We start from the raw sequence: 14,227 nt of genomic DNA, 5'->3' as shown, positions 1-14,227 counted from the left end.
AAACAGATCCTGTCATGCACTACTACTTCCAGTTTCTAGTATATTCAGTTCCAGAGCACTCACTTTGTTCAAGTGGCCCCCATGGGAGAACAACAGTTATCCAGTGGCCCCGGATACAATGAGTTTGATACCCCTGATCTAATGTGTAGCTTCTATGTCCTTTTAAAAGAAGGCATGGAACTATCTACCATATCTATAGCACTGAGCAAACCCAAGTACATTAAAGGGACATGAAGCCCAACATTTTTCTTTTATAATTCAAATAGAGCAGAACTTTCCAAACTTATCATGTTGGCGACACACTTTTTAGACCAACATCATTTCGCGACACGGTATTTCAGTTGTAGTAGCAAATAGGAGGTTAAACTAACTTGTTTTAAGAGATACAGACACATACGTAAATGATATAATAATGAAATGTATTTACAAGTAACAGAAAGTATGTGCAAGAATTAAAACAAGTTTAACAACACCAATAGCTACTTACTATTTTAATGGGCTGTATGAGGTTGATGGGATAAACACAGTTTCTGAATATTTGGTGGAATATTAGATAAAGATACTCGCATTTCATCATAAAGCATTTTTAAGCTTCCACTTCGTATCCATATATCAAGAGCAGGAGCAGCAATGCACTACTGGGAGCTAGCTGCAACAAAAACCACTGACTTCTGACTTCAGCTTAAGCTGCCACTTTCAGAGCTCTGCATGTCTGACTGACTACTTCCCGCACAGCAAACACACTGCTGTCCCATTAACTGACTACACATGCAGTCACAAGGCAATTGAGGAGACTACAGGGTCTATTTATTATTGTGCGGACGGACACGATACGATGTAGCACATCGATATGCTGTCGGCATTTATCATTGCACCAGCAGTTCTTGTGAACTGCTTGTGCAATGCCGCCCCCCTGCAGATTTGCTAGCAGGGGGTGTCAATCAACCTGATCGTATTCGATCGGGTGATTTCTGTCCGCGGCCTTAGAGCAGGTGGACAGGTTATGGAGCAGCGGTCTTTAGACCGCTGCTTCATAACTTCTGTTTCCAGCGAGCCTGGAGGCTCGCCGGAAACACGGGGCATCAAGCTCCATTTACACGTGCAGTCAGGAGCCAATTTTCCCACCAAAATCGCTAATGGGAATAGTTTAATTTCCCGCTGAGCTGTGCCAATCGGTTAAGATGATCTGTGACCCTCTAGGTATCAATCACGTGTCAACCACGTGATATGCGTAGCAGGTAGGTGGAAAGTCAGAAACCAAAATTTTTTTTTCTAAATTCAAAACAATTTGTGCTGAAGCAGGGAAACACCTACACACTGCTGCCGACACACTAATGTGTCACGACACACAGTTTGGAAAGCACTGAGATAGAGCATGATATTTGAGTCAACTTTCCAATTTAATATTACTATCAAATTTGCTTAATTCTCTTGTTATCCTTTTTTGAAGGAGCAACACACTACAGGAAGATAGGAAAATGTATTTATGTGCAGCCACCTGTCAGAAAACTATATCCAAGTAGTGCATTGCTGCTCATAAACTTATCTTGAAATACTTTTCAACAAAGGATAGATTGCACAACAGCAGGTGATGTCAATCACTCAGTTTAGATTAGTCCACATTGCTTTTAAACCGCCAGCTCAGATCTGGAGGAAGGGCTAAGAAACCTATTCTGGTAAGTAATCTGATGCTACTCAACTATCGGCTGCACCGCAGGAACTCCAAATAAAGATAAATGGAGCGCATTTGCTTTATTGTGATCTTGCGGAATTTCACCATAATCTCACAAGACTTCATTGTAAACGTTGTTAAACTGAAGAAGGAAATAAAGTGACTCTGCCTGCACATAAACACATGTTCCCTTGCATGTCTGGGGAGAAGCATCCGGTTTGGATGCTTACAGTATCTCTACAATGGGATATGGCTATTGAGGAAACTGTGAGGTGAAATAAATTTGTTTTTTTTACATAGAGATGTTTATGTGATATTTTCTAGTCAGCTTTATATAGATATGCTGTATCATTAGGTTTTGTGTCCCTTAAAGTGAATGTCAAGGTTGATGAATCAGTGCACGGTTTTTAAAAACCCTATTCAAAACAGGGGCACTTTTTTTCATCAAACTTTACATTTCACTTGATTTGTTAAAATAATTAACTTTTAATCTTGAAAGCCGCTCAAGCGATTCCCCCTCCTGCCGCTTGTTACTTCATACGTCAGTAATGACGAATACGGCATCCTCCAATCACGGCTTCCCCCCCAGGGGAATCATTGCCTGAGGCAACGCCGTGCTTAGAGGAAGCCGGATTCGTCATTTTTGACATACGAAGAGGCTTGCCACGGGCGGGGGAAGCACTGTAGCGGCTTTCAAGATTAAAAGGTAAGTATTTTAACAAAACGAGTGAAATGTAAAGTTTGATGAATGAAAGGGTTTTTAAAATTTTGGTACTGATTCATCAAACTTGACATTCACTTTAAATTGAAACTTCAGCATTCTCCATAATTATTGCTTATATACGTGCAGGAGCTAATTAATATCTGGCCCTATTTGGCCAAGCAACAGAGGTAATACAAATGTAATCAATAGGCTTTCAAGGGGTTTACCTTTGGCACAAAACATATTGTACTAAGAAAAGGAAATTTTGCAATGCTTATAAAACTTTTTTCAAAAGAAAAATATATGTTTAATTTTTTTTTCTGTGGTAGTTTTTCTGTGGTAGTTGTCAGTCACCCAGTGAGCTCTAGATTCATATTCATCAGTTGCATACAAATATACACTGCCTGTTCATTTCAATTTACATTTAAATAGCATTTACTTGACCTTTAATCATGTTAAAAATATTTTAACAATAACACACACACACACACACATACTGTATATAGTGCATATTAAACAATTGCTTGAAGGTTCCTTTAAGCATGTCAAATTTAAAACACACATCCATCAGCACAATACCTTTTTTGGTTTTTGTAAAAAAATGTTTTTATTTTTAACAGTTTAGACATTAAAGGGACATGAACCCCATTTTTTCTCTCTCTCATGATTTAGAAAGAACATGCAATGTTGAACAACTTTCCAATTTACTTGCTATGCTTCCTTCTTTTGATATCATTTGTTGAAAAGTACATCTAAATAGGCTCAGTAGCTGCTGATTGGTGACTCAACATAGATGCCTTGAGTGATTGGCTCACCCATATGCATTGCTATTTCTTCAACAAAGGATATCTGAAGAATGAAGCAAATTTAATAATAGAAGTAAATTATAATGATGTTTAAAATTGTATTCTCTATCGGAATCATGAAAGAATTTTTTTGGGGTTTCATGTCCTTTTAATGTTTCCAAGTCACTATATGATAAACACTAATTGGAACGTGAGATTGAGAATTGACCAGAAATCATCAGTTTTATACTGTAAAGCTTTCACACATACTCTATTTGAGTTTTGCGGTCTGTCTGTAAGTTAATTTACCCACTGACTCATCTCTATTAAGTCAATGCCTTCATCTCCGTCTCCTTCACTTTCATCCAGATAAATGTCAGGGGGATAAAAGTTGAATAAGGAACGTAAATTTAATTATATGTATAAGCCCAAGTAAGATTGCTTGTAACCCTTCTGTTGCGACAATATCTGTTGCAATGGGTGACTAGAGTAGTATTAAATATACACAACAAATATGTGCTTGAAATGGAAATATGAACAAATCATTTCCAGCAAACTAATACATAAAAATATGTAATCCCTGAACTACCAGAGTTGCTCTTCTTTCATCTAAGAGTTTATAATAGAGCATACATATGTGTGTGTATGCGCACAAATGTGTGTGTGTGTATATATATATGTGTGTATATATATATATATATATATCTATATATATATATATATATTAAAAAAAAAATGTACAGTTTAATGTCCATCAACGGTTCTTTGTTTGTTACATAAGTAATAATAAAACCAACAAACTCAATTATCCCCTTGCCTAATATATGTTATAATATTTAAAGTAACATTAAAAACAATATATAAATATATATATATATATATATATATTATATATATATATATATATATATATATAATATATATATATATCTCTCAACTAAGAGTGACCATGGAAATCTTAAAATGTTTTCTATAGCAGAGCCATATTAAATTGTATTTGGATATTTATTTAGACAGTATTTGTCTAAGCATATTATTGATGCTATGCCCCGCCTCTCTTTAGTCATGGGTGTCGCCATCTTGAAATCGATCACTACATTCCAGTACTCTGACTTTTGCAAATGTGCAGCAACTTTCTTTTAGACACCCATTATTGGAGGGAGGTGCATGAAATGTATTTAGTGTTTAAAGTCAATTGTATACAGTATATGGTTGGTATATATCAACAATTAAATCACTGCAGTGCAAAACATATGCAAAAAAAATAAGAAGTTTAAAAGCATTTAAAGGTTTCAATTTCCAAAATTTCAACCACTTAGCCGTCCAGAGACACCCCCCTTTTAGTATGTTTATCTTATCTTCTTGGCTGTGGCTAAAATTAAGATATACCTAAGAATCTGCACTGATTAAACAATCACTATGTAGCATGCTGCATGGTAACATTTCTGAATCCTACAGGATTCAAGATCCTCCGTGGCAATATAAAACCCACAATGTAAAGTCAAAGTGCAGGAAAATAAATAAATAATGAATGTACAATATTAAAAAAAAAAATTGCTGTGTATATTGAAACTTTTTATAAGAAAATTCAACTTTGAGTTTATTGTAATTTTGTTGCACTGACTGTAATTTATTTACCATGTCTTTGTCACTGTCCTTTGTATACGTTTTCTCTTTTTCATCATCATTCCTTGTCCAGCTGTAGGAAACCATATAGTTTATAACAGGTGGGTGGTATATTGTCTCCGGTTGATTCCACGTTACCAGAAGCGCTGTTTTATTTACTGGCTGTACTTTCATACTTATTGGAGGGGTACTGCATACTGAAAAACAAATATACATTTTAATTTATTAATATAGTATGTACAAACAAATGTTGTGTTAAATCAATAATAATAATGTCTATTACACAGTACACATTCCTTATAATGCCCTATTTTTTTTCCACCACTGTATTATGTACTTTGCCAATTTTAATGAACTAATTAATTCATCCATCCGTCCATAAAATTCATTAGTTTATAGGGAAAATATACAGAGATATCTGTCTATACATGCATCTCTCAGAAATTTAATTATCTTTTATTCTGCTTTCCTGATCAAAATAATAGGAAAATGCATAACCATTATAAACACACAAAAGTAAATTAATTAAATGATGTGCAAGGTCATACAATAAAATGTATACAAAACAAATTAATTAGAACACATTTTAAACAACATTTTTTATACAGTACAGTGTTTTTTTTTATGATTTTGATGTGTTATGAGTACAATAAATTATATTAATTTGCTTCATTCTCTAAGAATTCTTAGTTGAAAATCCTACCTAGGTAGGCACAGGAGATGGGAGCGAGCTGCCGATTGGTGGATGCACATATATACCACTAATAATTGGCTTACTGATGTGTTCAGCTACCTCGCAGTAGTACATTGCTACTCCTTTAACAAAGGATACCAAGAGAATGAATCACAGTTGATAATAGACCTAAATGGGAAAGTTGTTAAAAATTTTATGATTTAGAGCAGGCAATTTTAAGCAACTTTCTAAATTTACTCCTATTATTAATTTTTCTTTGTTCTCTTGCTATCTTTATTTGAAAAAGCAGAAATGTAAGCATATGATCCAGACCATTTTTGGTTCAGAACACTGGGTAGCGCTTGCTGATTTGTGGCAACATTAAGACACCAATCAGCAAGTGCTACCCAGGTTCTGAACCAAAAATGGGCCGGCTGCTAAGCTTACATTCCTGCTTTTTCAAAATAAAGATAGCAACGAGAACAAAGACAAATTGATAATAGGAGTAAAATAGAAAGTTGCATAAAATTGCATGCTCTATCTGAATCATGAAGAAAAAAAATGCCATAGAGTTGAAAGAACCGAGTACTCCCTAACCCTGATAGTTCTGCAAAATGTAAGGTCTAAATTTTAAAAGAATATGAAAGTCAAAATTATATATAATTCATATTACAGATTGTAATATTAAGAGACATCAATTTACTTTTCTCATTACCAATTGCTTTGTACTCCTCTTGATACCTTTTTTAAGTCAGCTCCAGAGCAGCATGCACTACTGGGACCTAGCTTAAAGGGACAGTCTACACATAATGTTTATTGTTTAAAAAGATAGATAATCCCTTTATTACCATTGCACATTTTTGCATAACTAACACAGTTATATTATATATGTTTTACCTATGTGATTTTCCTTGTATCTAAGCCTCAGCAGACTGCCCCATTATCTCAGTGCTTTTGACAGACCATACTGTTTAAACAATCAGTGCGGGCTCCTAAATAACTCCACGGGAGTAAGCACACTTATCTATATGACACACATGAACTATTACTGTCTAACTCTGAGCTAAGAGGCGGTTTTTAACGGTTTTAGAAATCAGTTTGTGCTGCCTAGGTTTAGTCTTTTCAAAAATACCACAAAGGGAACAAAGCAAATTTAATGATAAAAGTCAATTGGAAAGTTGTTTAAAATTGCATGCCCTATATGAATCATGAAAGTTTTATTTTGACTAGATTGTCACATCTAATGAACCAATGGCAAAAAGCATATGAGTGTAGCCAGTCAAAAGCGAGCTTATAGTGCTACACCTGAGCCTAGCTTTCAACAAAGGATATCAAAAGAACAAAGTAAAATGAAATATCTCAGCATTGCATGCTCTACCTGAACCATTCATTTTCAATTTAACCTTACATATATTTATAATTTAATGCTTGTCCTTTCTCTCATTTTTCCTCCATTTTTTCAAAGCTCATAATCCCAAAACTACATTTTTTTAATTAAAAAATAAATAAATAAATAATAAAAATATATATGTAAACTAATGTGCATCGTTTTTTTGGAACTTGGTGGCTTCATCTGAAGTCTTGCACATGGAACTGAACGTGTTTAACCAGTTTTAACTTCATAAAGGAATACCAGAATTATGCTGCATTATTATTATTTGCAGGGATAGGCACGAGCCAAGGCTGTGGCGGACATTTTCTAAAGTAAAGACCTTTAGTGAAGGACACCAAGGTACATTTACAATTAAAACTATTATTTTATAGTGCTGAATGTTATTATACTGATGCAGATACCCACTGATCGTATAAACCCAGCCCTTTGTCTGGCTATACGCATGTGCCAGTGTCACTTCTGTGTCTTTGTATAGATCTGGGTGTTATTATACAGATGCAGAAGATACACATCCATTATTTCATCAGGCGTTATTTATTCCATAACTTCTCACCCAATATTGCTGTCAGTCTACTTGACAAGCCACTAAATTTATTCTCACTAAATATAATTTTCCCTTTCCCTATTATTTAATCAGAAAGAAAATATATACTAAGGTTATGATTCACAACCTTATATATATTTTCTTTCTATTTAAAAATACTTATAATAATCCTCAGGTGCTGGTTAAAGTGCTTTACCTTTGCATATAAAGCTCCAGGGGACACAGTGGCAGCTTGCTTCTTGAATCTTCCCTCTCTCTCTGTATCACTCAGTCATTTTTCTGGTACTAAGCGGCATCATGTGGGAGTGGCCACAACACTGCAAAACGTGGCGCTGCCATGTGTTAAGGAGGAGTCAGGACCAGTATTCATCTCTTACTTCTCCCTCCTCACAGCAAAATGGGCGGCGGACACTGCAAGGGCCAGTCACGGACACCAGTGTCCGTGTACGGACACCTTGCCTATCCCTGATCATTTGTATAATTTGTTTTGCACTTTTACCACCAAAAATCATAGTTTCATTTGCGGTAAAAATTGCTTTGTGTTCTTACACTCCGGAGTGTTATGTTACCATGGTAACTAGGCTGTATCTTGCTTGTGGAAGTTGTGGGGGGTTTGCAGCATTTTAACCTCCCATATACTTAATCCTTTAGCTGTTCATACCTTCTTGACAAAGTTTAAGATTATAAAATACACTGTTTGAAAGGGCAAAAGGAGATATTTTAAAAATGTACATTAAAAGAAAAAAGCGCTATTAATGTAGACTGCTGCTCTGACTTCATTGAATCCTGCAATGCAGTTAAAAAAAAAAAAAAAAACTTTTGTTCACACGCTCTTTCCTCTCAGACACATGAGAGAAAGCCTGGAAGTTTGAGATCAACACAAGATAAAAAGATATTACCAGAGAAGAAAGATTATTCTATTTCTTATTTGAAAGCACTGTATTTGAAAGTCATGCAGTTGTAATATTTCAAATAAATCTGTAGAAACTACATTTGCATGATATGCTTTTGGTGGTTTGCATAATGAAATTTGAAGGGGGGGGGGAGAACTGGATTAAACAGTCTTGGTTTCCTATTTTGTTGGAACAGGAAATTCTTTAGACATGGAGAATGTATAATTGTCAGTGCTAAAGTTCAGGCGTATATAGAATCCAGCAATAAGATGGATGAAACAGTCTATTAAATCTACTGTGGCCCTGGATAGGACATAGGATTCAGCAGGAAGCCTGGAGACTGGCATAGTAGGAGTGGACAGGCAGTCAGGAAGGGCTGTGGCCCTTGGTAGAATAAAGGATCCTGATAGCATCTGTTGCAGGGGGTAGCTTGGGGAAATAAGCAGTAATCATGGCTTGGAGAATATAAAAAGTGCCATGGATCAAGTAGAGAACAATGCTAATCTTCAGCACAACTAAAGTGGACAAAGGCTCTAACAAACCTGTGGGTGACAGTCAGGATTATATCGCAAGGAACCTTAAAGGGACAGTCTAGGCCAACAAAAACTTTCATGATTCAGATAGAGCATGTAATTTTAAACAATTTTCCAATTTACTTTTATCACCAATTTTGCTTGTTCTCTTGGTATTCTTAGTTGAAAGCTTAACCTAGGAGGTTCATATGCTAATTTCTTAGACCTTGAAGGCCACCTCTTTTCAGAATGCATTTTAACAGTTTTTCACCACTAGAGGGTGTTAGTTCATGTATTTCATATAGATAACACTGTGCTCGTGCACGTGAAGTTATCTGGGAGCAGGCACTGATTGGCTAAACTGCAAGTCTGTCAAAAGAACTGAAATAAGGGGGCAGTTTGCAGAGCCTTAGATACAAGGTAATCAAAGAGGTTAAAGGTATATTAATATAACTGTGTTGGTTATAAAAACTGGGGAATGGGTAATAAAGGGATTATCTATATTGAAAACAATAAAAATTCTGGTGTAGACTGTCCCCTTTAAAGGGACATGGTAATACTAGATTTTCTTTGCATAAATGTTTTGTAAATGATCCATTTATATAGCCCATCTGGGAATGTTTTTGTAAAATATATATATATATAATTTTGCTTCTTTCTAAATAATAGTGTGCTGATTTTCAGACTCCTAACCATGCCCCAAAGTTTTAGATACATACTGATTTATACAGACTTCAGGTTGCTTCTGTTTCAATAATTGGTCTTTTCATATGCAGGGGAGGAGGGAGGGTCTGCTCTAAGCCCCTGTCAGTGGGTGTCCTAGCCTAAACTAATCAACAGTGCTCTTCTAAGTGAGTTTTTTAAAGGTTTTGTACTGGATTTTTTAGATCCGTATCTGTGCATATTATTCTTTATAGTAGAGTCTAATACATGCAGTTAAATGAAAATTGATGTATTCTGTCCCTTTTTGAATAAAAATTCTGGAGTAGACTGTACCTTTAAATATAGAAATAAAGACACTATCACGGTCAAACCTTTTCCAAATGTGCTGGAATCTACAGTAATTATAAACCAATGATCATTTAAAGTCTGTCATAGTAGCTTTCCTGATTTATGCTGTATGATTATTTATGCAAATGAATGCTAATGAACGTGGCAGCAATTTTTTTTATTTATTTTTTTTACGGAAAAGGTGGCAACTCTATTGAGCCCCCATAAAAGGATTCATTATGCACATTAGCAAAAATATACATTGCACTTCAACATTTATTAGTGCATTAAAACATAAATACATGTGTGTGTATGTATATGTATATGTATATATATATATATATATATATATATATATATATATATATATATATATATATATATATATATATATATATATTCCAAATCTTAGTATGAACGTGATTGTCAAACTATATTAACCCACAGGCCAGAGAAACCTGCTGCTTGTTACAGAATAAATCTGGCAGCTGTCTAAAAAAAATGTAAATGTCTGAGTTTCAGCTCCATTCCACCTGGAACAAAGGCTGGAATGAATGACAAGTGAAAAGGGAATGAAATGTGTTTTGGAGTTTTTTTGACTATTGCTTTATTTTGTGTTTTTCTAGGACTAAAAGGACTGGCATGTTTTGCCGTGTCAGTGCTATTCACTTAGTGATCGGATAAGATCATCAAAATATAAAGAATAAAAAAAAATTTTTTACCTAAAAGGTGCATTTACACACAATAAGATGGATAAAACAAAAATAATGAGACTGTTACTTATAAGTAGTAATTAGAGAAAGGCAAATGTCTCTGCTTTGACATTCAAATGGCAGAACAAATGTCCCCCTTTAAATGTAATTCTATTAGTCTTATCCTTCCACAGAAAAATGTTAACATTAGAAAGTGACATTCAAATATAACATAAGAATATTGATTCCATTAGACTTGCACAGAAATAATTAAAAAGCAACATTTAAATATTAATATTTGAATATTTCAAGAGGCATTTCAATTTACTTCTATTTTCACATTTAATTTGTTTTGGTATCCTTCGTTGAAAAGGATATCTAGGAAGGCTCAGAAAAAGTAATACTCTACTGGGAGCTAGCGGATTATTTTTTTGCCATTGGCTTACCAGATGTGTTTTTGCACTTTAGTGCACCTTCGTTACATTTGATTTCAGTGGTGTCACTAGGGGGGTACGCAGCCAGGTGACATCACTCTGGGGGGGGTGACACCACACCGACACCATCAAGTAATGTATTTTAATATATTTAGTAATATTACATAATTTTATTTGTAATCGTTCGTTTTGGTAAACTATCTATTATAGTATTCCCATTTCTAAACTAACTAATATTAAAATATTGAGGAAAAGTGTGTTTTTGAATGGCAGGCATTGATATTTTTCAAGGTAGGGCCGGACCCTAGTAAGACTAAATGGCTTGCCTGCATATAGTATTATTATTATATTATTATTACTATGCTTGCATTCCATGTAGTCTGTTTTACTAGGGACAAATACAGTATATTGTAAGTGTAAGATTGGATTACAAGGATGCCTCATGCCTGGCTGGATTCACTATAAATTAATTATGGTAGGTGTATATGATTTATTTCTGGTATTTATTTGGGCTTTATTTGTTATTTGTCTGTAGTCATGCTGCATATGTTGCCTTACAGTATTTGTCCCTGGTAAGACTACATGGCATGCATGCATATAGTAATATTATTATATTATATTACTATGCATGCATGCCATGTAGTCTTACTAGAGACAAATACTGTAAGGCAACATATGCAGCATTACTACAGACAAATAGCAAATAATAAAGCTCAAACAAATACCAGAAATGTTGTTAATGTCACTATTGCCATTACAATACATTAGTAAAAAAAATGTAATGGGTGGGGTGACACTGTGAGATGCCACACCGGGTGACACCGACCCTAGTGACACCCACTGTTTGATTTAGTGTAAAAATAAAAATACTCTGTTGCTTAAGTGCCATGTTATTTTTATTTTTTATTTTTAACACCAGCAATAGTGGATAATACTAAAAGGTGTGCTCTTGGGTCACTATAGGTGAGGATACAGCTGATTAATCAATACTTGTAAATGCTCCAATTACTGGTTATATACTCATCTTGAGCATTATTGTATTGTTCTCGGATTGCAACTTTGTCCCTTTAACATATAGGCAATGTACTGTAAAATTGAGTTCCCCTTAATGTGTTTTCAATGCCTTCTTATATCAGCAGCAGAGTATAAAATGTATGAGAAATTTCTTGTTTAGGTTTATTTTTGTATATTAAATACATGCTTTTGTTGTTTGACACCACAATCCATTAAAATGAGCTGAGCTTGCAGAGAAATCAGATCTTATTTTATCATTTTTTTGTGCACACAGATGCTTCCTTTTCATACCTCAGTCTATATACCAAATCCCAATACTTAGAGAGCACAACTGAAAATTAACATTTGACTACTTATCTCTCTTATAGCCAGTGTTTAAGTATCGACTATAGCCATTGACATTTTCAGTATAGGTTGGGATACCACAGGCACAAGCTGATATTTCAAATACCAAAATAAAGGTAAATGTGCTAGTTAGGAACAATTAAATACACTCCAGCAGGTAAAATTTATAATTGGGAACAAATTAAAAGGTAGAAAACGTTACAGTTCACTGCCACCTTAAACACAAAGTAAAAGAAGGGGATTTGAAAAAGAAAAAAAAAATGTTAAATTAAATTGATCATTTTGTGTTTAAACTAGAATATCCCTTTAAAACAATCACTTGCAAAAACAAATGTTAGATTTTGGGCATATATTCAACGTTCATTTAGAATGGTCACTGTAACCATATATGTATATCTATATGTGTATGTGTGTTATCCAGGGTATTTATAAACTGCAGATCTAGTTACTAATTTCACCTTAGCACAGGAAATCCCCAATTATGTGCATGTTATATATTTATCTAAATGTTCAGTGGTACGGCACTTGTTTGCATAGAGCAGTGATTTTTAACCTTTTTTTTTGCCGTGGCACACTTTTTTACATTAAAAAATCCTGTGGCACACCACCATCCCAAAATTTAAAAAAAATCACACATTGTAGCCTAATACAGCATATATATATATACACATACACACAAACACACACATACTGTATGTATTGTGCTGTTATGCCATGCCTCCTACAAAACTACCTGCACTGGGAGTAAAAAACAAGCAAAGTTTAAAAAATATGTCACACTGTTGTCAGTCTGCCGTGGCACACCTAAGGATCTCTCACGGCACACTAGTGTGCAACGGCACACTGGTTGAAAAACACTGGCATAGAGTACATTAATGATTCTTACTGTAACAGCACTTGATTGGGGTTATCACAACAAACACCATTTGCAGGCTATATTCTAATTACTCTTTCTAAAAGGAAAAAACAATGCTAAATATGAAGCATATAATCTGTGTGCTAGGTATTTTAGGTTAGAGGGACAAGAAATTCAAAATTACACTTTTATAGTAAAGAAAAAGCAAACAAACAACTTTCTAATTTACTTCTTTTATACCATTTTTGTTCTCTTGGTATCATTTGTTGAAAAGCAAACCTAAGTAGGCTCATGAGCAGCAATGCGCTAGTTGCCAGTTGCTGATTGGTGGCTGCACTGATATGCCTCATTGATTCACCCAGTGTTCAGCTAGCTCCCAGTTGTACGTTATTTCTCCTCCAACAATAATTAACAAGAATATGGAGCAAATTTGATAATAAAAGTCAAAATTTTACTTTCATGATTTAGGCAGACCATGCAATTTTAAACAGCTTTTCAATTTTTCCTCTATTATCTAATTTGCTTTGTTCTCTTGTTTGTTTGGCAAATTGAGAAGTTTGTTAAATCTCTGTACTGTTTCTTTAAGGTGAAAACAAGTTCTGAAAAGCAGTAAAACAATGTATATTTATATATAGTAAAACATACTTTTTTTTTTTTTTTTTAGAGTCTCTGGGGTGATTTGAATTTTAAACCAGCTTTCCAATTCACTTCTATTATCTTATTTGTTTTGTTCTCTCGGTTTCCTTTGCTGAAAAGCATACCTAGGGTAGGCGCAGGAGCAGCAATACTGGGAACTAGTTGCTGATTGGTGGCTTCACATTTATGCTCGTTATTGGCTCAAACAATGTTTTCAGCTAGCTCCCAGCAATGCATTGCTGATTCTTCAACAAAGAATGCAGTATATCTGATAAAATAAGTAGATTGAAAAGTTGTTTAAAATATATGGATTACTATTTATTTTCCACTAAAAATGGCATACGAAACCTAACATTTTTCTTTCATGAACTAGATAAAAAAAAAGAATCTTTATTTACACAGAAGACACAGGACATCATGACGGAAACGGCGCATATTAGTTTTAGCGGTGACCATTAA

The 14,227-nt window shown here is 34.5% G+C and overlaps 1 protein-coding gene across 1 annotated transcript in view; it reads right to left on the bottom strand.

Annotated features, from left to right (window-relative positions):
* The window catches only part of PTPRG (protein tyrosine phosphatase receptor type G), a 979,702-nt gene that overhangs the window by 333,408 nt on the left and 632,067 nt on the right, over positions 1-14,227 (bottom strand). Inside the window, 1 exon segment of the mRNA XM_053720987.1 lies at positions 4,799-4,983. Coding sequence (XP_053576962.1) covers positions 4,799-4,983 — 185 coding nt within the window.

This window comes from Bombina bombina, chromosome 7, assembly GCF_027579735.1.
Source record: "Bombina bombina isolate aBomBom1 chromosome 7, aBomBom1.pri, whole genome shotgun sequence".
Taxonomy (NCBI): Eukaryota; Metazoa; Chordata; class Amphibia; order Anura; family Bombinatoridae; genus Bombina; species Bombina bombina.
Note: the sequence above shows the minus strand (reverse complement) of the source record. Positions and strands in the feature narration are given on the sequence as shown.